Source organism: Aspergillus caelatus, assembly GCF_009193585.1.
Source record: "Aspergillus caelatus strain CBS 763.97 unplaced genomic scaffold BDV27scaffold_116, whole genome shotgun sequence".
NCBI lineage: Eukaryota > Fungi > Ascomycota > Eurotiomycetes > Eurotiales > Aspergillaceae > Aspergillus > Aspergillus caelatus.
Window position 1 is genome coordinate 15,873 of NW_022475379.1, and position 19,779 is coordinate 35,651.

The 19,779-nt window shown below is 48.3% G+C and overlaps 6 protein-coding genes across 6 annotated transcripts; 3 read left to right on the forward strand and 3 right to left on the reverse strand.

Moving 5' to 3' along the window:
- Positions 1 to 2,035: 2,035 nt before the first annotated feature.
- Positions 2,036 to 6,943, forward strand: BDV27DRAFT_7710 (pleiotropic drug resistance family ABC transporter). The gene is made up of 6 exons (XM_032077547.1): positions 2,036 to 2,746; positions 2,801 to 3,679; positions 3,739 to 3,982; positions 4,043 to 4,972; positions 5,033 to 5,345; positions 5,425 to 6,943. The coding sequence occupies exons 1-6, from the start codon at positions 2,139 to 2,141 to the stop codon at positions 6,933 to 6,935; spliced, it is 4,485 nt and encodes a 1,494-aa protein (XP_031926411.1). The 5' UTR covers positions 2,036 to 2,138; the 3' UTR covers positions 6,936 to 6,943.
- Positions 6,944 to 7,672: 729 nt separating this feature from the next.
- BDV27DRAFT_7662 (ferric reductase family protein) lies at positions 7,673 to 9,683 on the reverse strand. The gene has a single exon (XM_032077533.1). The coding sequence runs from the start codon at positions 9,570 to 9,572 to the stop codon at positions 7,689 to 7,691; it is 1,884 nt and encodes a 627-aa protein (XP_031926412.1). The 5' UTR covers positions 9,573 to 9,683; the 3' UTR covers positions 7,673 to 7,688.
- A 1,941-nt stretch (positions 9,684 to 11,624) lies between these two features.
- BDV27DRAFT_130028 (putative 2-deoxy-D-gluconate 3-dehydrogenase) lies at positions 11,625 to 12,828 on the reverse strand. Its single transcript, XM_032067341.1, has 3 exons — positions 12,602 to 12,828; positions 12,307 to 12,522; positions 11,625 to 12,218 (listed from the first exon to the last, which is right to left on the reverse strand). Exons 1-3 carry the CDS (start codon positions 12,722 to 12,724, stop codon positions 11,769 to 11,771), a joined length of 789 nt encoding a protein of 262 aa, XP_031926413.1. The 5' UTR covers positions 12,725 to 12,828; the 3' UTR covers positions 11,625 to 11,768.
- Positions 12,829 to 14,185: 1,357 nt separating this feature from the next.
- BDV27DRAFT_165489 (Zn(II)2Cys6 transcription factor) lies at positions 14,186 to 16,607 on the forward strand (the record flags this gene model as incomplete). Its single annotated transcript, XM_032073952.1, has 4 exons — positions 14,186 to 14,319; positions 14,417 to 15,711; positions 15,769 to 16,088; positions 16,146 to 16,607. The coding sequence occupies 4 exons, from the start codon at positions 14,186 to 14,188 to the stop codon at positions 16,596 to 16,598; spliced, it is 2,202 nt and encodes a 733-aa protein (XP_031926414.1). The 3' UTR covers positions 16,599 to 16,607.
- Positions 16,608 to 16,714: 107 nt separating this feature from the next.
- BDV27DRAFT_7737 (SDR family NAD(P)-dependent oxidoreductase) lies at positions 16,715 to 17,885 on the forward strand. Its single transcript, XM_032077558.1, has 3 exons — positions 16,715 to 16,988; positions 17,052 to 17,485; positions 17,543 to 17,885. The coding sequence occupies exons 1-3, from the start codon at positions 16,930 to 16,932 to the stop codon at positions 17,812 to 17,814; spliced, it is 765 nt and encodes a 254-aa protein (XP_031926415.1). The 5' UTR covers positions 16,715 to 16,929; the 3' UTR covers positions 17,815 to 17,885.
- A 275-nt stretch (positions 17,886 to 18,160) lies between these two features.
- BDV27DRAFT_146191 (NAD(P)-dependent alcohol dehydrogenase) lies at positions 18,161 to 19,425 on the reverse strand (the record flags this gene model as incomplete). Its single annotated transcript, XM_032070532.1, has 2 exons — positions 18,161 to 19,300; positions 19,357 to 19,425. The coding sequence occupies 2 exons, from the start codon at positions 19,423 to 19,425 to the stop codon at positions 18,161 to 18,163; spliced, it is 1,209 nt and encodes a 402-aa protein (XP_031926416.1).
- Between the last annotated feature and the right edge of the window lie 354 nt (positions 19,426 to 19,779).

Below are 19,779 nucleotides of genomic sequence, written 5' to 3' on the forward strand. Positions count from 1 at the left end.
CGAGTTGGCGTGGCAATACTCTTGATAAGATGGCGTGCTGGACTTGGGTAGGGTAAAATCGGAGTAGGGCCTGGGTACGGGACGAGCCTTAGTTCAACTGGAACCCCCCTCAACCCTACTATCGTAGGTCACAAGGGGCAAGAAATTTGAATCCTCGGCATATACCTATGTAATACAGCAGCTCAGCAGCCGTGTTTTACATCCAACTAGCCTTATTTCCACTGTGCCTTGGAGACCCCGAGGTTTCCACCTGTATAGGCAAGCATATGCCTTGTTTATTTAGGCTTAACTTTGTGCCACTACTGCCGTTGTATGTATCAAGATGATATATTATATTATATTGTGATGTATACCAGGTGGCAGTGTAACCAACAAGGCCCAGATGTGACAGATCCCGATATACAGAGCTTCCGGACTTCGATAAGCGCAGTCGTGGTCTAATTAACGTAGCTAATGCCTGATCTCTATTATGTAACGTCAGTTAGGCACCAAGTTGATACGTAGACCATAGTGCATATTGGATGCCTTAACTCCGCCCAATCTCCAGATTATAAGCGTATAGCAAGAGAAATAAAGCTGTGATTAAGGGTACAATCCGGTAGTGTGGTCACCCGAGGCGTTATTAGTTTCCATATCTAGATAGTGCGCCATGGCCATGTTCTGGTCCAAATCTTAAGAAGCATCGGATTTTAGATGGGTCTGATCTGTCATGAACGCTATCCGTTCAACCGCGGCCATGAGGGGCCGGGGTATACATATGTGGGGGGGGAAACATCTGTTGATGGGAAAACATTTGGGATCGGTGTAGAAAGTGTATACATATGTACAGATGCATGGTTGGATAGATAAGATGAAAACATCATCTTTAGGTTATCGGGGCTTACCTCAGCCGTCCAAAAGGGGCAACCGCTGGAATGCAGCTAGAATAAGATAATTATACACTTGCAGCGCTGCAGGATCTCGGATCTGGCGCACCCGATACTGTACCGTAAAAGAGGCGAAGAGGCGAATGACCCGGACTTCGGATTTCGCAGTTCCCGCCCCACTTGCTACCGGGACTAAACTCATTAGGGTCAATGCACCAGGTTTCATCAGGCTCGGAAAACCTTTATTAACCACGTTTTTCGATTGCAACGGAGAATTCTCTGACCATCTTTTGCCTTTTCTGGCTATACTGTGCTTATACGGGAATACGAATCTTACGAGGCGTTCCACATTCGATGCCTCCTCGACTAACGGTCATATCAAGCTCATTGCGCAACCCTACTATGTAACACAACCGTTCTCTTTTGTGTTCCTTTCAAAACACAATTCAATTGTGATCAATGTCGGTGTAACACGACGTAAATTGATATTGAGCCTCCACCCGATGTGTTGTCCTCCAGACATGAGGTCGCCAATAAATTGCGTAGTATAAGTTATAACCATTTTTAAGGTGCTTCCGGGAATCATGATGACCACCGATGACTGCCTATGGAGTAACCATGAGTCATTAGGCAATCTGTTCTCAGACACATGGATCGAGTCAGCCTTAAGCGGAAAAGCTCGTAGTAGCTCTCCCAGGGACACGCCCCGTAAATGTCAAACGGAGCTGGCCAGTGGTGCGTTACTTACCAGAATAAGAACGGGATTCGCTTATCCTGTGACCCGGTTGTACTGTACGCAGCGGGAGAGAAATATTCGGCTCTGCCGTCTTGTCGATGGGTCCGGACGCCTAAATTTCCAGGACCCGATTCGATTCCTCGTTTAATTCTTTATTCTCATTCGTTGGAGTTAAAATTGACGAGTGGCCCAGACTCTGATCTTCCTAATTTTTTTATTATATTCCTTTATAGTCTGACATGGAAATAAGAAACTAATACGGAGTTTACCGTAGCTAGTATGGAGGCGTTAGGTTCCATCACGGGGGTCGTCATTGGAATTTGGGACCTTTATTATTAGGAGGTCCCCTTTTCCTTCTCCCCATTTGATTATCTACGTTCTTTTCTTTTACAGATCTGAACACATGGACGAACTCTTATAGTAATATCTATATACTAATATATATACCCCTTATACCCCCGCACGGTCTTCTCCTTTCCCTTTTTAGTATCTCTTAATACTACCTCGAGACTGGACGTCTCTACCTTCTAACCACCATGTCTCTTCTGGGGACTATAAACCCTAATCTCAACCCCGCTCGAACAGTCGGCGCTCAAGGTGAAGCCGAGGGCGCGGCTCCTGTGAGCGGAGGGGAGCCATTGTCTATCTTCGAGGAAAATGACAGCGCAAGAACGTCCGAAACCGCCTTGGAAAAACTCGGCAAAGACGAATCCAAATACGATGAGCAGATCGCAGAAGCGGAGGTCACCCGCCTGGCGCAGCAACTGACCCGGCAATCGACGAGGTTCTCGGTCAGCCAGAATGCAGAGAACCCATTCCTGGAAACCAAGGAGGATTCCACATTGAACCCTCTCGGTCCCAACTTTAAGGCAAAAAACTGGATGAAGAACCTGTTAGCCCTTACGTCTCGTGATCCTGAAAGACACCCCAGACGTGAAGCCGGTGTCTCGTTCCGCAACCTCAGTGTTCACGGTTATGGAAGTCCGACGGATTATCAAAAGGATGTGTTCAACATGGTCCTTCAAGTTGGTGCCCTGTTCCGGGCGATCACTGGCACCGGTAAGCAGAAGATTCAGATTCTGCGCGACTTTGATGGCCTGGTGAAGAGTGGTGAGATGTTGGTCGTGCTGGGACGACCCGGAAGGTAAGGATTTTCTCCACTACTCATAATAGTGTAACATGCTAATCAATGCAAAAGTGGATGTTCGACTTTCTTGAAAACACTTGCTGGTGAGATGAACGGTATCTATATGGACGATAAATCAGAATTGAACTACCAGGGTATTCCCGCCAAACAAATGCGGAGACAATTCCGTGGTGAGGCTATCTATAACGCCGAAACCGATGTTCACTTTCCTCAACTATCTGTTGGTGATACCCTAAAGTTCGCTGCACTTACTCGTTGTCCACGAAATCGATTCCCCGGTGTCTCGAAAGAGCAATATGCCATCCATATGCGCGATGTTGTGATGGCCATGCTTGGTCTCACGCATACCATTAACACAAGAGTCGGTAATGACTTTGTCCGTGGTGTCAGTGGTGGTGAACGAAAGCGTGTCAGTATTGCAGAGGCAACCCTCAGCGGCAGTCCTCTCCAGTGTTGGGATAACAGTACCCGTGGTCTGGATAGTGCAAACGCCTTGGAGTTCTGCAAGACCCTAAATCTGATGACGAAATATGCTGGTGCTACAGTCGCTGTGGCTATCTACCAGGCTTCTCAGAGCGCTTACGATGTTTTCGACAAAGTGACTGTCTTGTATGAAGGCAGACAGATCTACTTTGGCCGCACAGATGAAGCAAGGGAATTCTTCACTAACATGGGATTCGAATGTCCGGAACGTCAAACGACTGCCGATTTCCTTACCTCCCTTACCAGTCCATCTGAACGTATTGTGAAGAAGGGCTACGAGGGCAAAGTTCCACGAACACCAGATGAATTCGCTGCTGTTTGGAAGAACAGCGAGGCACACGCGAAATTGATAAGGGAAATCGAAGAATACAACCGGGAATTCCCCCTGGGTGGTGAATCCGTTCAGAAGTTTGTTGAGTCCCGCAGAGCAATGCAGGCGAAGAACCAGTAAGTTCATTGGCAAGATGCAAGAAATTCCCCTGGTTGTTAATCTTATCTTCCTGTAGGCGCGTGGGATCTCCGTATACAGTTTCCATCTACGAACAGGTCAGACTCTGCATGATCCGCGGGTTTCAACGCCTGAAGGGTGATTCCAGTTTGACCATGAGTCAATTGATTGGAAATTTCATCATGGCCTTGATTATTGGAAGTGTCTTCTACAATCTGCAGCATGATACGTCAAGTTTCTATTCGCGTGGTGCTTTACTTTTCTTTGCCGTGTTGCTGAACGCATTTTCCAGTGCGCTCGAGGTATGTGCAGTTCTTTTTTCTCGTTAGCTCTGAGGCAACACTAATCAGCGCACTACGCAGATCTTGACTCTGTACGCACAACGTCCCATTGTCGAGAAACAGGCCCGTTACGCTATGTATCATCCGTTCGCTGAAGCTATCGCCTCTATGCTTTGTGACATGCCCTACAAGATCACGAATGCAATAACATTCAATATCACCCTTTATTTCATGACGAATCTTCGCCGTGAGCCGGGTCCATTCTTTGTGTTCCTTCTATTTACTTTTATGACTACCATGACCATGTCCATGCTTTTCCGTACGATAGCCGCTTCGTCCAGGACCCTCTCTCAAGCTTTGGTGCCTGCCGCCATCCTTATTCTGGGTTTGGTTATCTACACCGGTTTCACCATCCCTACTCGGAACATGCTTGGCTGGTCGCGATGGATGAACTACCTTGATCCTATTGCCTATGGATTCGAAAGCTTGATGGTCAATGAATTTCACAACACCAAATGGAAATGCTCTGACGCAGAGCTTGTCCCGAACTATGCAGGTGCCTCTCTGGCGAATAAGATTTGCTCTACAGTCGGTGCTGTTGCTGGTTCCGAATATGTTTATGGCGACGACTACCTCCAGCAGAGTTTCCAATACTACGAGAGCCACAAGTGGAGAAACCTGGGTATTATGATTGCCTTCATGGTGTTCTTCATGACCACCTATTTGACTGCTACTGAGTTCATTTCGGAGGCTAAGTCGAAGGGTGAAGTTCTACTCTTCCGCCGTGGTCATTATTCTCGTGGTGCGGCTGATGTCGAGACCCACAACGAAGTATCTGCCACCGAGAAGACGAATGATTCCAGTGACGGCGCAGGTGCTGCAATTCAGAGACAAGAGGCCATTTTCCACTGGCAGGATGTATGCTACGACATTAAGATCAAGGGTGAACCTCGGCGCATTCTCGATCATGTCGATGGCTGGGTCAAGCCCGGTACTTGTACCGCTCTCATGGTAAGCTTACGGTCGCGACCTCGTTATGTTCTTTTTTCTGTTGCTTACATTGTCCTATAGGGCGTTTCTGGCGCTGGTAAAACAACACTCCTGGATGTACTTGCTACTCGTGTGACAATGGGTGTAGTAAGTGGTGAGATGCTGGTCGATGGCCGCCTACGCGACCAATCCTTCCAGCGAAAGACGGGTTATGTTCAGCAACAAGATCTTCACCTTCATACCACCACTGTGCGCGAGGCCTTGAAATTCAGTGCTATCCTTCGCCAGCCTGCCCATGTTAGCCGTCAGGAGAAGCTCGATTATGTCGAAGAGGTGATTAAACTGCTTGGAATGGAAGCGTACGCAGATGCGGTAGTTGGCGTTCCTGGTGAAGGTAATTTTCCGTCTCTCAGGCCTACATTCTCTTAATTTTTATGTCGTCCTATACTTCGTTCATGTCTAACGCAGTACAGGTCTGAATGTTGAACAGCGGAAACGTCTAACCATCGGTGTTGAATTGGCTGCCAAGCCCCAGCTGCTTCTGTTCCTCGACGAGCCCACGTCCGGTCTGGACAGTCAAACTTCCTGGTCTATTCTTGATCTTATCGATACCTTGACTAAGCATGGTCAAGCCATTCTTTGCACCATTCATCAGCCTTCCGCCATGCTCTTCCAGCGCTTTGACCGTCTACTCTTCCTGGCCAAAGGTGGTAGGACCGTGTACTTTGGTGAAATTGGAGAGAGATCATCGACTCTCGCGAGCTATTTCGAACGAAACGGTGCCCCGAAACTCCCCGTTGAGGCAAACCCGGCTGAATGGATGCTTGAAGTCATTGGTGCCGCTCCCGGATCCCACAGTGATATTGACTGGCCTGCCGTTTGGCGTGAGAGCCCTGAGCGCGTAGCTGTCCGCGACCACCTTGCAGAGCTGAAATCCACACTTTCGCAGAAGTCAGTTGACGCTTCTCACAGCGATGAGAGTAGCTTCAAGGAATTCGCTGCACCCTTCAGTGTGCAGCTGTACGAGTGCCTGGCCCGCGTGTTCTCCCAATACTGGCGGACACCAGTTTACATCTACTCTAAGGCAATTCTCTGCATTCTCACATCTCTCTACATCGGTTTCTCCTTCTTCCACGCAGAAAACAGCAGACAGGGTCTTCAAAACCAGATGTTCAGTATCTTTATGTTGATGACTATCTTCGGTAACCTTGTCCAACAAATTATGCCCAACTTCGTCACCCAACGTGCCCTCTACGAGGCTCGTGAAAGACCTTCCAAGGCATACTCCTGGAAAGCATTCATGACAGCCAACATCCTGGTCGAACTCCCCTGGAATGCCCTTATGAGTGTCATTATCTTCGTCTGCTGGTACTACCCAATCGGTCTCTACCGCAACGCCGAACCCACTGACAGTGTCCACGAGCGTGGAGCCCTCATGTGGCTCCTGATTCTCTCCTTCCTTCTCTTCACCTCCACCTTCGCGCACATGATGATCGCTGGTATTGAGCTCGCCGAGACAGGTGGTAACCTTGCAAACTTGCTTTTCTCCCTGTGTCTGATCTTCTGTGGTGTCCTCGCTACCCCCGAGACTCTCCCCGGCTTCTGGATTTTTATGTACCGGGTCTCCCCATTCACATACCTAGTATCAGGAATGCTCGCAACGGGTGTCGGTCGCACCACTGCCGTCTGCGAAAAGGTCGAATTCCTGCACCTCACCCCGCCAGCCAACACCACCTGCTACGACTACATGAGCGATTACATCGGAAACTTCGGCGGCTACCTGGAAAACAACAATGCTACTGACTCCTGCTCCTTCTGTCAGATCTCGAGCACGGATACCTTCTTATCTGCGGTTAGCAGTTACTACGAGGACCGGTGGCGCAACTTCGGTATCATGTGGGCCTTCATTGTCTTCAACATCGCCGCCGCGGTGTTCATTTACTGGCTTGCCCGTGTGCCTAAGGGCTCGAGGTCTAAGAACTAAAAAAGTGGATCCTAATTATGGATCCTCTTTTTGTTTTCTTGTCTTAATCTTCCTTCTTTTCTTTCTGGATATATCTTTCCGGTTTAAAATAATTTGCGAATCTCTGAAACCCTGACGTATAAGAGAGTCGAGGTTTTCTTCTGTTCCTCTGGTTATGAACCATGAGTTCTGATTTAACGTATATACCACCATATCACGTTTGATGCTCTCCTCTATGTTCCTGTTTATTTTTTCTTGCTTCTTTTGTACATGTCTTTGTACGATATATCCGACTTCCTTGCCTTGGGCTTGGATTGTTTATTGGTTCTTTGTTTTCATCGGACATATGGGTGGTTTACTGCCCTGTTAGACTTGCATATACATGTCTAGAAGGCAACTATAGCTACATACAATACATATCGAATTTAATACATTATAGCACAAATCTGTATTTTCTTCATCATTTTAAGCGTTTATCTGTAAGATTTTGTGATGATACTTCGCCTTTGTGACTTAATTGGCCATTGAATTTTAATGTGGTGAGAGTCAACTCTCGATTTTTCTAAATAGCGTTTTCTTTCAATAAATGTTTAAAGCTTCCATTGTATTGACGGAAATACAGACCACGGCCGAAACGCCTAGATTGTCTGATATAAGACAGACAGACAGACAGGAGGGTAGAGATTACGAGGATGAAAAAATATTCTACAGACAAAATTTTAAACAAGAAGACAAATGTTGATATAGAGCAGTTGTAAGGTAGACGAGACGGTGTCACCATGTAAATGCCTCCTCGACGAAATCCACGACCGCGCCCTTGCCGATGTTATCTCGGGCAGCAGCACGAACCTCGTCTGCGAATGCGCCTGGTCCACAAACGGAAACGATGGTGGCTCCCACGCGGTTGGGGATGACCTCATCCAGGACGACATGGGGACGACACCGACCCGGGAACATTTGGACGGTGGCGCTGGGTGAAACGATCTCGCGGCTGCTCTTTGGTTTTGAGACGAAGAGCTTAATTGTCAGGATGTCACGGCGACCGGGGAGGCGGAGGATTTCATCCATCCACTCTTGCACCCAGGCGAGATGCTCTGTGCTACGCACAGACCAGATAAGGTAGACTTTTTGCGTGGCTACACGGCCTTCGGATGCGCGGATGATCAGGTCGCGGACGTACAGCATATGGTGGGTGATACCTGCGCCGGCAGAGAAGAGTACGGCGGTACCATAGCTGCCCATGTTGGAGACGTGCGATCTGTACGGTCCTTCGATGTATCCTGAGAGGTGTAGTATTTGATTGGGCGCAATGAGGGCTTTGTTGTATAGCTTTCTCGTCATACCTTGGCGAGCACTTACTATCAGAGAGACAGATGTTGGCTCTTGGCTTTCTCTCATATAGTCGTCCAAATCAACCACCGGTTGTTTCTCAAGGAGCGATGGACTCATGCTTCCGGTGGAGATTGGGCTTTTGGCGAACTTTTCCGGTTCTGCTGCATTTGTTACAGAGCTGCAGGGGTCAACCCAAGCAACCGAGAACGGATGGGACATCCACAAGGAGACGCTTGGGATGTAAGTATACACGTGGCTTCCGGGGTTAATGTGAACGTGCTTGGGCAAGTGAAACGTCACCTTGCAGGCCTCACCAGGGAGAGCCTGGACAACAAGTTTGGTGGCCCCTTTCCTGGGCGAGATGTTAAGGTACAACAGTCTGGAAAATCTAGCTGCCCGATCGAAAATCCAAATGGCGGCAATTGCTATGGCCCAGGGTTTCTGAGGTAAGCCATCGAGATCCAGGTGAAGCCACACACCAACATAAGCTAACAAGGCAGCAAGCTGGTGGAGATGCAAGAAGGTTTCATAGAAAGCATGTCGGACCGGTGAAGGTGAGTGAAGCGAGAGGAAGACCAGTGCAACAGTTCCAACCAACCCCCAAGTGAAGAAAGGCGTATCACATAGGCGCTTTAGCATGTCTGAGACACTTACTTCATCGACTGCATTGACTGCCCAAGCTATTGTGTGCACCACACTTTCAATCACAACAATGCGGCCGAGCCATCGGTGAAGACAATTGTACGTGTCGAAACTTATGTGCAGGATTGCAATCAGTGGGTTATTACGACCTGCAAGGAGGAAAAGTGGGACCATATTTAGAACAGCCAACGTTCCTGATCGCCCGCGAAGCTCAGCGACAAGAGCCTTTTTCTCATTCACGCGGTAGTCGAGTATAGTGCAATAAGCGACTTGACTTGCAACATACAGTAAGATCAAGATCGTTTGGAACCTGGACGGCAAGGTGCCCACGTTTATGGCGGAAGAAAGTTGTATTTCTCGATTGTGTCTTTTTCTGCCGAGAGGCGAATATAGCAGATGTTTCTTGATGTTCGTCCATGTGTCGGACTCTTCGATACTCCAGTATGTCTGTTGCCTTTTGGTCGAGTTCAACGAGGTGATATGGCGGAGGTAAGCATGGCTTATTTGGGCAATCCGACCGCAGAAGACAACAAACGCGATGGCGAGGACGGAGACGTAGATAATACGCGTGATAATGACATCTCGGGGGACATTTACACCACCTAGCCCTCGTGAGAACTCGTAGACGTACGTGGCATTGGTCCCATAGCCTCGCGGGATGATGTGCCGACGAAGATCATCCATCGAAAGTTCGGGCTCCCTATGGCCAAGAGTGAAGTCTGATCGTTGACGTTGGGATACTATAATGAGTTCAGAGAAAACGAGCGTGAATCAAGGGGTGATAAAGGATTGCCGATGGTGAAAGGCCGAGTCTAATCTTGTCGACCCCTCGGATGGAATATGACGTGATAAAGAATGTTGGATTGCGGAGGAACAAGTGGAATGCAGCTGCCATTCGCTGATTGAATGCAACAATGTTCTTCTATTGATGATGCGTCGCGGGTGTTACCAGGCTATCGCTTTCAGTGTTTGTTCCAACAATTGGATTGTCCGCAATTGAAAGACACGTTCCTTTCAAGAGTAAATTGTATCTCAGTTGGACAAAAGATATTTGGATTCTCCAGTGACTTCAAACCTAAGGCACAGTCAGTTGACATCAGCAGCTATCCAGCCTTCGAAATGTACTTACTCGCATCTTCCTACATGCATAGTCTAAACCAAGGAGTCCAGCAAGGGGCAAAAAGACGCTCAGCGTCAAACGACAAATAAAGAGCGGATCTTTTAAGTAAAAGTCTCAAAAGAGCAAGAGAAACAAACGGGTGTCTATTGACTAAGACAAAGCTCTTCAGCTACGATACGAACGGACCAAATGTCGGCAGTGTGAACAGTTGGTGGAGACGATAAAGGGGGGAAAGCCCCTGACCAACTTGCCAGCAATTTTAATACGTAGAAGAGTGTTAAAAGAGTGTTAATACCAGCAGACAACAAGAGAATGTGTTGAAATGTGATCAGAGCCAGCTGAATCCGTCAAAAAATCGAGCGATAGGGAAGAGAATGACGAAAAAGAAGAAATGTAGAGTTTAGAAGCCGATAAAGAAAGTTGCCTGACATCAGGATCCGCGCTGCAATTTAGGAATATCTTCACCTTAAAAGGCAACCACGGAGACCACTGCGGATCTGAGCTTGCATAGTGCTGGTTGGTAAATAAGGACCAATAACTAGCCCTCTGAATTTTTTAGCAATCGAAAGTGGCGTGGTCTTATGAAGGGTTCTTTTCCCAGCGCTAAGGAAGGCGTCAAGCGGTCTTATTTCGGCAGGGAGTCCATGAGAAGAGGATCGGTGTTTCGACTTGCCGAATTGGTCCATTCACCATCGAGGAATGGGGTCCTCTAGTAGGCCCACGGACCCTTGCTGATAGGATCCGACCGATAGTATAAACTGTGGACTATAGCCGCTGAGTAGGTTAAAGGCATCCAGCCACTGCTTCCATGGCCTGCAGCTATTATGATCCAAGAGTCTCGCCACTTCCCGTGAGGTGTTCGAACCTAGTTGATCACGAAGGCGCATTGCGTGTGTTTCAGCTTCGCAGAGTCAACGGGAACCCGCGCTTCGTATTGGCCAAAACTTGCTCGGTAGGTAGTATCGATGACCCACCGAAAAAGTTAGGTAGAAAATAGCGAAGGTGGACAGGGTACACATCGTGAAAAAGCAGTTCGCTACTGTAAAACCAAGACTGGCAAGACAGTTTTGGGTGCTTCAGAATGAGACAATGGTCGCATTCGCGATCCAGTCTTTATTGGTAGGCGGAGTGGGCAACAGTCACATGGTGGTCACGGGTCCCAAGACTTTTTAATCTATTCCCTATATTGGGTAATATTATTTTGCCCTGCTATTGCCCAGGTTTTGTTCTCAACAACGGTGGGCTTTCCACTTTGGTCACTTTGGCGACTTGGGTTGAATTTTTCCCATTCAGCCCCGATTAATAAACAGTTTTCTCACCTAATAGGAATGCCGTTGAAATTGAAGGCCCATCCCAGGCTTAATATCTCGATTTCCATTGCCTAAAGACTTTGCCGGTATAAGGCTAAATAAGGCTAACTTACTCCGAGGGGCACTGGAAATTCAATAGTTTCCCTAAGCGCTCGGACCTGAACTTATCGAAAAAAATATTAATCAGAGTCTAGCTCATGCCAGCAATATATCCAGAACATGGCTAAAAACGTGGCATGACTAAAGAAGGAAAAGGCAACACAACTGGTTGACAAGCTATATCAATCGAAACTAATGAGTGGGTGTAGGAACGGTGGAGTGGTATTCTTTTTTTGATTCGAACGTTAAAATCATGGCCTATCAGTCATTAAGAAGAAAATCGGAACTTGGGCTCCGAAAATATGTACAAGTGAATCCTATTCTATACGGAGCTTTCTCTGCCATGCTTGTTTACCGTCCCATCCAACCTCCGTCAACGCAGATGACTTCTCCAGAGACATAGCTGCTTGCCTGACTAGCCAAAAACACAATCACCCCCTTAAAGTCGTCGGGGCTGCCCCATCTCCCTGCCGGAATTCTAGCCATTATGCCTGCGTTACGATTCGAATCATTAATTAGAGCCGTGTTCATATCCGTTGCGATGTATCCGGGCGCGATAGCGTTCACGTTAATGCCCTTGGCGACCCACTCGTTCGAGAGTGCCTTGGTCAATTGGGAAATACCTCCCTTGGAAGCTGCGTAGGCAGGGACAGTGATGCCACCCTGGAATGACAGGAGGGAAGCAACATTGATAATAGATCCGCGACGACCAGTCGGGAACTCAGATGCATCTCGCGCCAACAGATAGGCGCCGAATTCACGGCATAGTGTAAATACTGATGTCAGATTGACTTGGATCACCTACGTAACCAGCAACCGCCATTAGCTTTTTCATCCGGCGGGAAGGAACCAAAAACATCTGATCCGTGGGGAAAAGGGTTAGGCTCACCTCATCCCAGTCCTCATCTGGGAATTGTTCGCTCGGATGCCTTCTCTGGATTCCGGCACAGTTCAGCAGAATCTCCGGTTTCAGGCCTTGGCTAGTTAACGCCGGAATGACCCCTTTAATTGCATCCCGACTAGATAGCTCCGCTACGTGAATCCAGGCTTTCTGGCCAATGCGGTTAATGATCTCATCACGGGTGGAAGTGTTGGATTCGTCTCTCTAGTATCGCTCATAGGTCAACATTCTATATCTAATGTGGCCTGCCATACGGCATCAAATAGTCACAAGGGGCACGTACCTGAATCAGTACGATATCAGCGCCAGCCTCTGCAAGCGCAAAAGCCATTGCCTGTCCAATTCCTCTCGTTCCTCCTGTAACGATAGCGGTCTTTCCGCTTAGCGAAAAGAGTGAAGCCGACATTGCGATTGCTGTGGTATCAAGTAGAGTCCAAGATGTGAATTTTGAGATTCGCTTTTCGACTGTAGCTCCCGCTCTTCTTCGAGTGTTATGAATCAGGATAGTCCCCAGGAAATAATAAAAGAGTTTCTCTTGATCTTGTCATTGTCATCGCGCTGATTTCTTCCATTCATAATAAATGTCCCCCCACGTGCGGGGCGACATTACCTGAAACGGATATTTCTATTGCCGGCTCGGTGATCAAACACCGATTCCCCGCAGTCGGTAATTGAACAACCCTCGCCAAGCATCCATAAAGCACGTGCCATGTATGATTACCGTCACGGGACCATTAGATACACTCGATCTAGGTTGTGGTTTACTATCACACACTAAAGGTAGGCTTCGGTGGTGGCAATAATCATCTATCAGCTATTATATATCCATTGAGTGAAAGACACTAGAATAGAGCTGCTGACTTACCAAAAGTTGCCGTTGAAAATATCAAACTCCGGCGTATTCTACGGTCAAAGACAAGGTGACACATAGCCAAAGCCCAATGAGCGACAGGGGCTATATAGATCTCTAGTAGATAGCGGGCTATCTCATGGTCACTAAGACTCTAGAAGAATCGGCTGATATTCATTGCTTTCTGGGATTCTGCAAGAGAGACCAGGTCACCTATGTTTACTTGCTAATCTCACATCAGCTATAGCCTATATAATACGTTGCCAAATTGGGAAGATAGAAGTAACTTCCAGGTTGCTTGATGAAGGGAGTGAGTGAGAAGACGATAAATTAAGCATTTCATGATCACCTTCATCTAAATAACTTCAAACCTTCTCAGGTTAGTCTATGAAGGAAGTTGATCAGGGGTTACTAATTGCTCCTTATACACTTAAAACTGTACAAACCATGATACAGATGTATGCATGTATGATGTATGTATGAAACCAAGTATTGAAACACCCGCAACGGTAGGTAGCTTTAACCGTGGGTCACTAACTCCAGGCTGTTAGCCATACATGCAACACATCCCGATCAATCTTGACTGTTGACTTAACAATTTGGAATACAGGGTCGGGGGGGTATGCTTTATTCCATACATGCCGCATAATACGGATTATCAATTCAGAAAAACCCTTTGTGTGGGGAAAGCACGAGCGCCTTCGAGATTACCCCAAAGATAATACAATTTACCGGTCGATCTCCAGAACAACGGAGCTATTTTCTAATCGCTATTCTACAGTTTATTTCAACCTGAGCCTGTTTCAATTGGCCTCTTGCTTGGTTTACTGGGAGTAGCAGCCAGATTCTATTTACGAGTCTTGACGCGTTGTCAAAACCTGCCTCCAACACTGCGTCCATGAAGATGTCACTTCTGACGTGTTACCTCTAATTTTGAGTCGGACATTTTTCTCTCCGCCATCCTCCTCGTCCCACAATTTATTTTCATTTTTGATTTTGTTTAGATCAAGGGCAGAAATGGATCAAGAAGAGCAATCCTCGCAGCGGGAAAGCACACCGGCGACGCGGCCGAAATCTCGCTCGGACCATTTGATGAAGCGCGTGTCGAGAGCCTGTTTGCATTGCAGGCAGCGAAAGTCGAAATGCGATTTGTAAGTCCACCCATTGAGAAGTTGCTGTAATTCTTGCCGCTAGCTTTATTTAATCGGTATTCCCTTCTCATGAGCTAATTGATGGCCACAGAGATAGTAACGGCAATCCTGGAGTACCGCCATGCCAGCGGTGTCTCCGAGATGGTCGCGAATGTATTTTGGGGAGCTCAAACCGTGGAGGGCGCCGTATCCGCAAGAACAAAATGAAGAACTTCACCCCAGATACAACCCTTCCAGGCCAACGGGAATCTGTTGTCGAATCGATCAGCCCAACCGCTTCAGACATTCGCCAATCCACAAATACCTCATACCCTGGTCCGGTTGTTTTTGCGCCTCCTAATCCCACAACGGCGACATCAGTATCGGTAGATGATGAAGATACGGCTTCAATTGGATCGGTCCCGAGGAATCCATCTGATGCTTGGCAGTGTCTCACAGGCATTGCCAAAAGAGGCGATGACGGTCCTACCCCTGAGACGAACACTGATTCTCTGCGCACAATCCACAGCGCCTTCTCTTTTGGTGCTCTGCAGAACGGCACTGTAACCGACTTTCAACCGAATAGTGGGATTAAGGCTTACAGACTAGTGCAATCACGCTCCTTAGACCCGGGCACCGTATGGCAGTTAGTTGTTCGATACGCCGAAAATTTTCACCCGTATCTCCCTTTGGTGCCGCGGAAATACTTTAACCGCAGCGCGCTAGATTCCTTCGCTACAAACGAGAAACATCTGCTCACTGCGGTACTTACAATCGCATCGAAGGATTTAGTCGAACGACCGGAGATCCATGAATACTGCTCAAAATATATGCACGAATTGATCTCGGGAATAGCTGCTGGTGCCGATTGTGATGTAGAGGCCGTGGAGGCCCTTCTCCTACTTGCCGAATGGGAACCACAGGGTCTTCGTCCGCGCATCGAGCGCGTTGGTCGTGGTGAGGAGGATCGAGCCGCATGGATGCATGTTGGTCTAGCCTTGCGGTCAGGTTATTTCCTAGGCTTGGACCGGACCTCCTTCCGAGGTGATCCCTCAGGGGATACAGAGACGGAAGCCCGTAGAAGGCTAGCATGGACCAGCTGCTACATTTCAGACCGGTTAATATCTGTCCGTATCGGACGGGCATTTTGGTCTCGTGGACCTGGCCCAATGACAGGCCTCGTCAGTCAGGATTTCCCTTCTTTACAACCTATCAAAGATGGAGATGAGGATTACGCGAGAATCTTCCAGGCGACCTTAGACTTGACACAACTTTACGGCAATGTACATGACGTTCTTTACTCTGGTATGCGGACAAGCAACCAAATGATGCTTATGGGGGACTATGTCAAATATGTGGATGATTTTCGTCTCGCGATTTTGCGGTGGAAGTCGCTCTGGGGCTCATTACCCTGTAAGTTGAGGGATTTCCCTGGCCCGATGTGAACTAACCATCACTGACAAGTTGCAGGTTCTACGCCCATTCAAGCTACTTTACAACTTTCATATGAATATTTAAGGCTGTACACTAATGCGTTTGCATTCCAGGCTGCAATATCCCAATCAATGGTGTCGAAGTTAAAGAACGACCAGTCACAAAGAGAACATCTGAGATCAACATTCAACGATGTGGCATCGATGCAAGATGCCAGGTTTATCTATGAATCTGTGGATGCCGCTAAGGCTTACTTGACAATTCTTGTTGACCTGGTGCATCCAGAGAAGCATCTTCACTTTATGCCTCTCAGGTTTTATCTGTACGGAATTTATGCAGCTGTTTTTCTTTATAAGGTACAGTTGTTTTGCTTCCGCTTGAAAAACTTGTCTCAGGGCTAATTCGAGTTCAAGGCTCGATCTTTTGGAGTAATGCCAAATGGCGAGGAAACAAAAGTGCGCGATCTTGTCACACGAACAACCGACGTACTGAAACGAGCAAGTGCTGGACCGGATGATATCGGCTCACGTTATTCCCGGCTTCTGGAACTCCTGTGGAGGCCTAAGGCTGCGACAATTGCCTCTCCGGCTGGAACACATCAGAGCAGTGATTTCCAGGTGCAGAGTAGCACTATACCCCATCGCTTGCCTGAGCAAAGTAATTATATGCAATTCAGCCCTGCGAACGATTTCTCGTGGTTGGATCTTGAAGCTGTTGGGGACTACGTCTCGGGAGACCAATTACCCGGAGCGAACACATTGGCGTTTGATTCGTTCCAGAACCCCGACCCGTATCAGACAGGCCAGGACCGTTCCCAAGCATGGCAGCCGAATTGGCCTGGAGATATGACCAATCTCCTGTTCTAGTTGTCTAAGTCATGGTTATTCGGGACTGGAACAGAAAGTTATCTTTCTATTATTGAGAACGAGCGAGCCATCCAAGTAGAGGTTTGAAATGGAACCAAAAGGGAACGTACTGTCATTGTTCCGGTGTTGTTTGTCCCCCACGTTACTGGTGCGGGGCTGATGAGGATGTGGGGTTCTGACCAGAAGCCGATCGCGATGTGTCCGTCCCTCACTCGGACTATTCTCCGACCCGCTGGAATATTATGCGCCGGACGAAGGAGCTCCGCATAATCTCTTCCTATCGTACTTGTACCGGAAACAAGGCAACATATACTTGGACATCATTAACACAATGGAGCAACAAAATGACATTAGTGGCCGATTGGCCCTGATTACTGGAGCCTCTGGAGGGTAAGTACTCTGAACTTAGCAACTTACTAAGAACCATAACCGGTCTAACTCAGTATCGCTCAGGATTGGGGCAGCTTGTGCTCGTCAGCTGGCTGCGAAAGGCGTCCATCTTGCCTTGACGTATTCCACGAATGTGTCTTCGACATCTTCTCTGGCCGAGGAGCTCAAATCCAAACACTCAGACAGTTACAGTCTCAGGATTTCAATTCATAAGGTGGACGTGTCTTCGGCGGACGAAATTCAGCATATGTTTGAGGAGATCGACCAGCAACATGGCAAGCGGCCGGACATCTTGGTCTCCAATGCTGGATATGGCAAGCGAATCCCACAGGTTTGGGACATTTCCCTCGAGGAATTCGATTACACCATCAATGTGAACCTACGTGCTTCGTTTATTCTGGCGAAGGGCGTGGTGGAGCACATGAAGAGTCAGCGATGGGGTCGGATAGTGTTCATGTCCTCGATTGCCGGCCAGGGAGGTGGAATCAATGGATGTCGTATGCTATCACTCTTAGTCAAAACGATGTTGCCCACGTTCACTAACTTGCGCACAGACTACGCCGCTTCGAAAGGGGGACTAACCGGAATGATGAAGAATCTTTCCACGAGGCTAGCTGAATATAACATCAGCGTCAACGATGTTGCGCCTGCCATGATTGGTGAAACCGGTATGATCCCCAGCGCTTCGGCCATCCCTGAGGTTGCCGCTGGGATTCCTTTGGGCCGACTGGGCCTTCCGGATGAAGTCGCCAACGTGGTGACTATGCTTGTGACGACCGGTTATATGACTGGTCAAAGTCTGTTGCTTGGGGGAGGGCTGAAATAGTATATATATTGTTCTACCATACACCATGTTACGACATGACTATGATTATCCATAATTTGATTGAAAGCTATATTTTGCAGAATTCATACCCTCTACGTGTCAAGTCGTGTACCTCTATTGTATGTTAACCAATGAATTTTTTTGCCTAACATCACCAGGATGCCGATACATACACGCTCCTCCACACCGTCACTCTAGTTCTGTCATGATGGACTTCATCTACTGTACACCGTTTCTTCATGGTATCTCATAAGTTTTCTATCCCCACAAATACCACACCAACCTTCAAGTCAAACCCGGGTATTATTCAAAATATACTGCAAGGAAAAAAAGGGACCAAAAGATCCTAACTCTCAATGACAACCTTCACGACAGGTCGTCCAGATTCATCGACACCCTTTCCGGCCAATGCAAACGCCCTCTCTCCCTGTTCTAACGGCAACCGATGGGTAACAACGAGCTCCTCAACACGGTTGAACTTGCCACTTGCCACCAATGCGATGGCAGCGGGGTACGCGTGCCCATCATACCGGAAAACACCGATAATATCGACCTCCCGAAGAGCTGCCGCACCCACAGGAAGAGTCTGAATGGGATTTCCCATACCGATCTGCACCAGAACCGAACCTGGAGCAGCGGCGTAGATACCTGCCTGCACACAGGCCGGTACACCAGTGCATTCATATATACGAGAGAAACCGGAGGTCAGGCCGATAGTATCCTTCAATTTAGCAGCAACACTCTGGGCATTTTGTAAAGCATAGGCTGTTTGCTCAGCGTGAGGGGCATCCTTAGCCGGAGGCGGGTTTGCAGGGTCCGCCTTGGGAATGAGGGCAGTCTTAAGACCGAGGTTAAGCGACTCGGCGATGGCCAAGCGTGCCGGGTCGATATCAGCCACGACAATGTTCGAGAAGTTCTCAGCTGTTGCAAGCGCACCAGCCAGAAGTAGACCGATGGCGCCAGCGCCAAAGATCAAAGCAGCAGACTGGTCGCCCAGTGACTCGGCCAGTTGCACCTCCTCCTTGGATGGGGGGTGCGAACGGCGGACGGCATGTAGGCAGACAGCCAGGGGCTCGACAAGAGCGCCTCCGGCGAAGGACACTGAGTCGGGGAGCTTGTGGCACATTTCAGCTGGGTGGTTGGTGAGTTCCATGAGGGTGCCGTCGAGATGGGGGAAGATTTTAGCACTGCTCCGGAACTTCATTTCGGGGCAGATGTTGTAGCGGCCTTGTTTGCAGAGAACACACTTGCGACAGGGCAGGCCGACTTCAAGCGCGACCCGGTCGCCAACTTGTAAAGTGGTGGCTTCCGGTCCGACGGCGGTTACGACGCCGGAGGACTCATGGCCCAGGCAGAAGGGTTCGCGAACGACGAAGTCGCCATTGCGGCCGTGGTTGTAGTAATGAAGGTCTGATCCGCAGAGACCAGTAGCGCGGATGGCGACTTGAACTTCGGAGCCGGTGGGGGCAGCAACGGGCTTCGTTCCCTAGTGAGAATGTTAGACATAGTTTTACTTAGCTGAAGTTTTGAGGGTTATCATACCATGCGGAGATCCTTTGCGCCGTGTAGGACAAGTGCCTGGCAGGCACCGGTATCAGTGACGGTAGCCATTTTTGTGTTTTCGGTGTATTGGAATTAGAAATGGAGTTGAGCGAATGCCCGCCATTATGACAATGCTATTATATGCACTGCATGACTTTCTTGTCGGCCATTGACTCCGCCCCAACGTGGGGTTGAACGGATTTCCTCCGCGTCGGTTATTGAACCGGGTTGTCAATAACCGACGGGCAATCATGGGATACGTTATGATCTTGACGTGTAATACAGGCTGTATATTTTGAGGATTTCCGACGAGTTTCACGTAGCACTTGAGATTCAGCCAAAACCAGATGTAGATACTTTCTCATGAACCCCAAGTAGCACTCAAAGTCATTCATAGAGTTACTCTGCCATGCATATAGTGGG

Excerpts from the sequence above, each read along its gene's own strand:
- BDV27DRAFT_7710 (XM_032077547.1), top strand. The coding sequence starts at position 2,139 with ATGTCTCTTCTGGGGACTATAAACCCTAATCTCAACCCCGCTCGAACA. Across the intron at positions 3,680-3,738 it reads GCAATGCAGGCGAAGAACCA|GCGCGTGGGATCTCCGTATA; the intron begins GTAAGTTCATTG and ends ATCTTCCTGTAG. Across the intron at positions 5,346-5,424 it reads AGTTGGCGTTCCTGGTGAAG|GTCTGAATGTTGAACAGCGG; the intron begins GTAATTTTCCGT and ends AACGCAGTACAG.
- BDV27DRAFT_7662 (XM_032077533.1), bottom strand. The coding sequence starts at position 9,572 with ATGGATGATCTTCGTCGGCACATCATCCCGCGAGGCTATGGGACCAAT.
- BDV27DRAFT_130028 (XM_032067341.1), bottom strand. The coding sequence starts at position 12,724 with ATGTCGGCTTCACTCTTTTCGCTAAGCGGAAAGACCGCTATCGTTACA. Across the intron at positions 12,523-12,601 it reads CTGATATCGTACTGATTCAG|AGAGACGAATCCAACACTTC; the intron begins GTACGTGCCCCT and ends GAGCGATACTAG. Across the intron at positions 12,219-12,306 it reads CAGATGAGGACTGGGATGAG|GTGATCCAAGTCAATCTGAC; the intron begins GTGAGCCTAACC and ends CTGGTTACGTAG.
- BDV27DRAFT_7737 (XM_032077558.1), top strand. The coding sequence starts at position 16,930 with ATGGAGCAACAAAATGACATTAGTGGCCGATTGGCCCTGATTACTGGA. Across the intron at positions 16,989-17,051 it reads ATTACTGGAGCCTCTGGAGG|GATTGGGGCAGCTTGTGCTC; the intron begins GTAAGTACTCTG and ends AGTATCGCTCAG. Across the intron at positions 17,486-17,542 it reads AGGTGGAATCAATGGATGTC|ACTACGCCGCTTCGAAAGGG; the intron begins GTATGCTATCAC and ends ACTTGCGCACAG.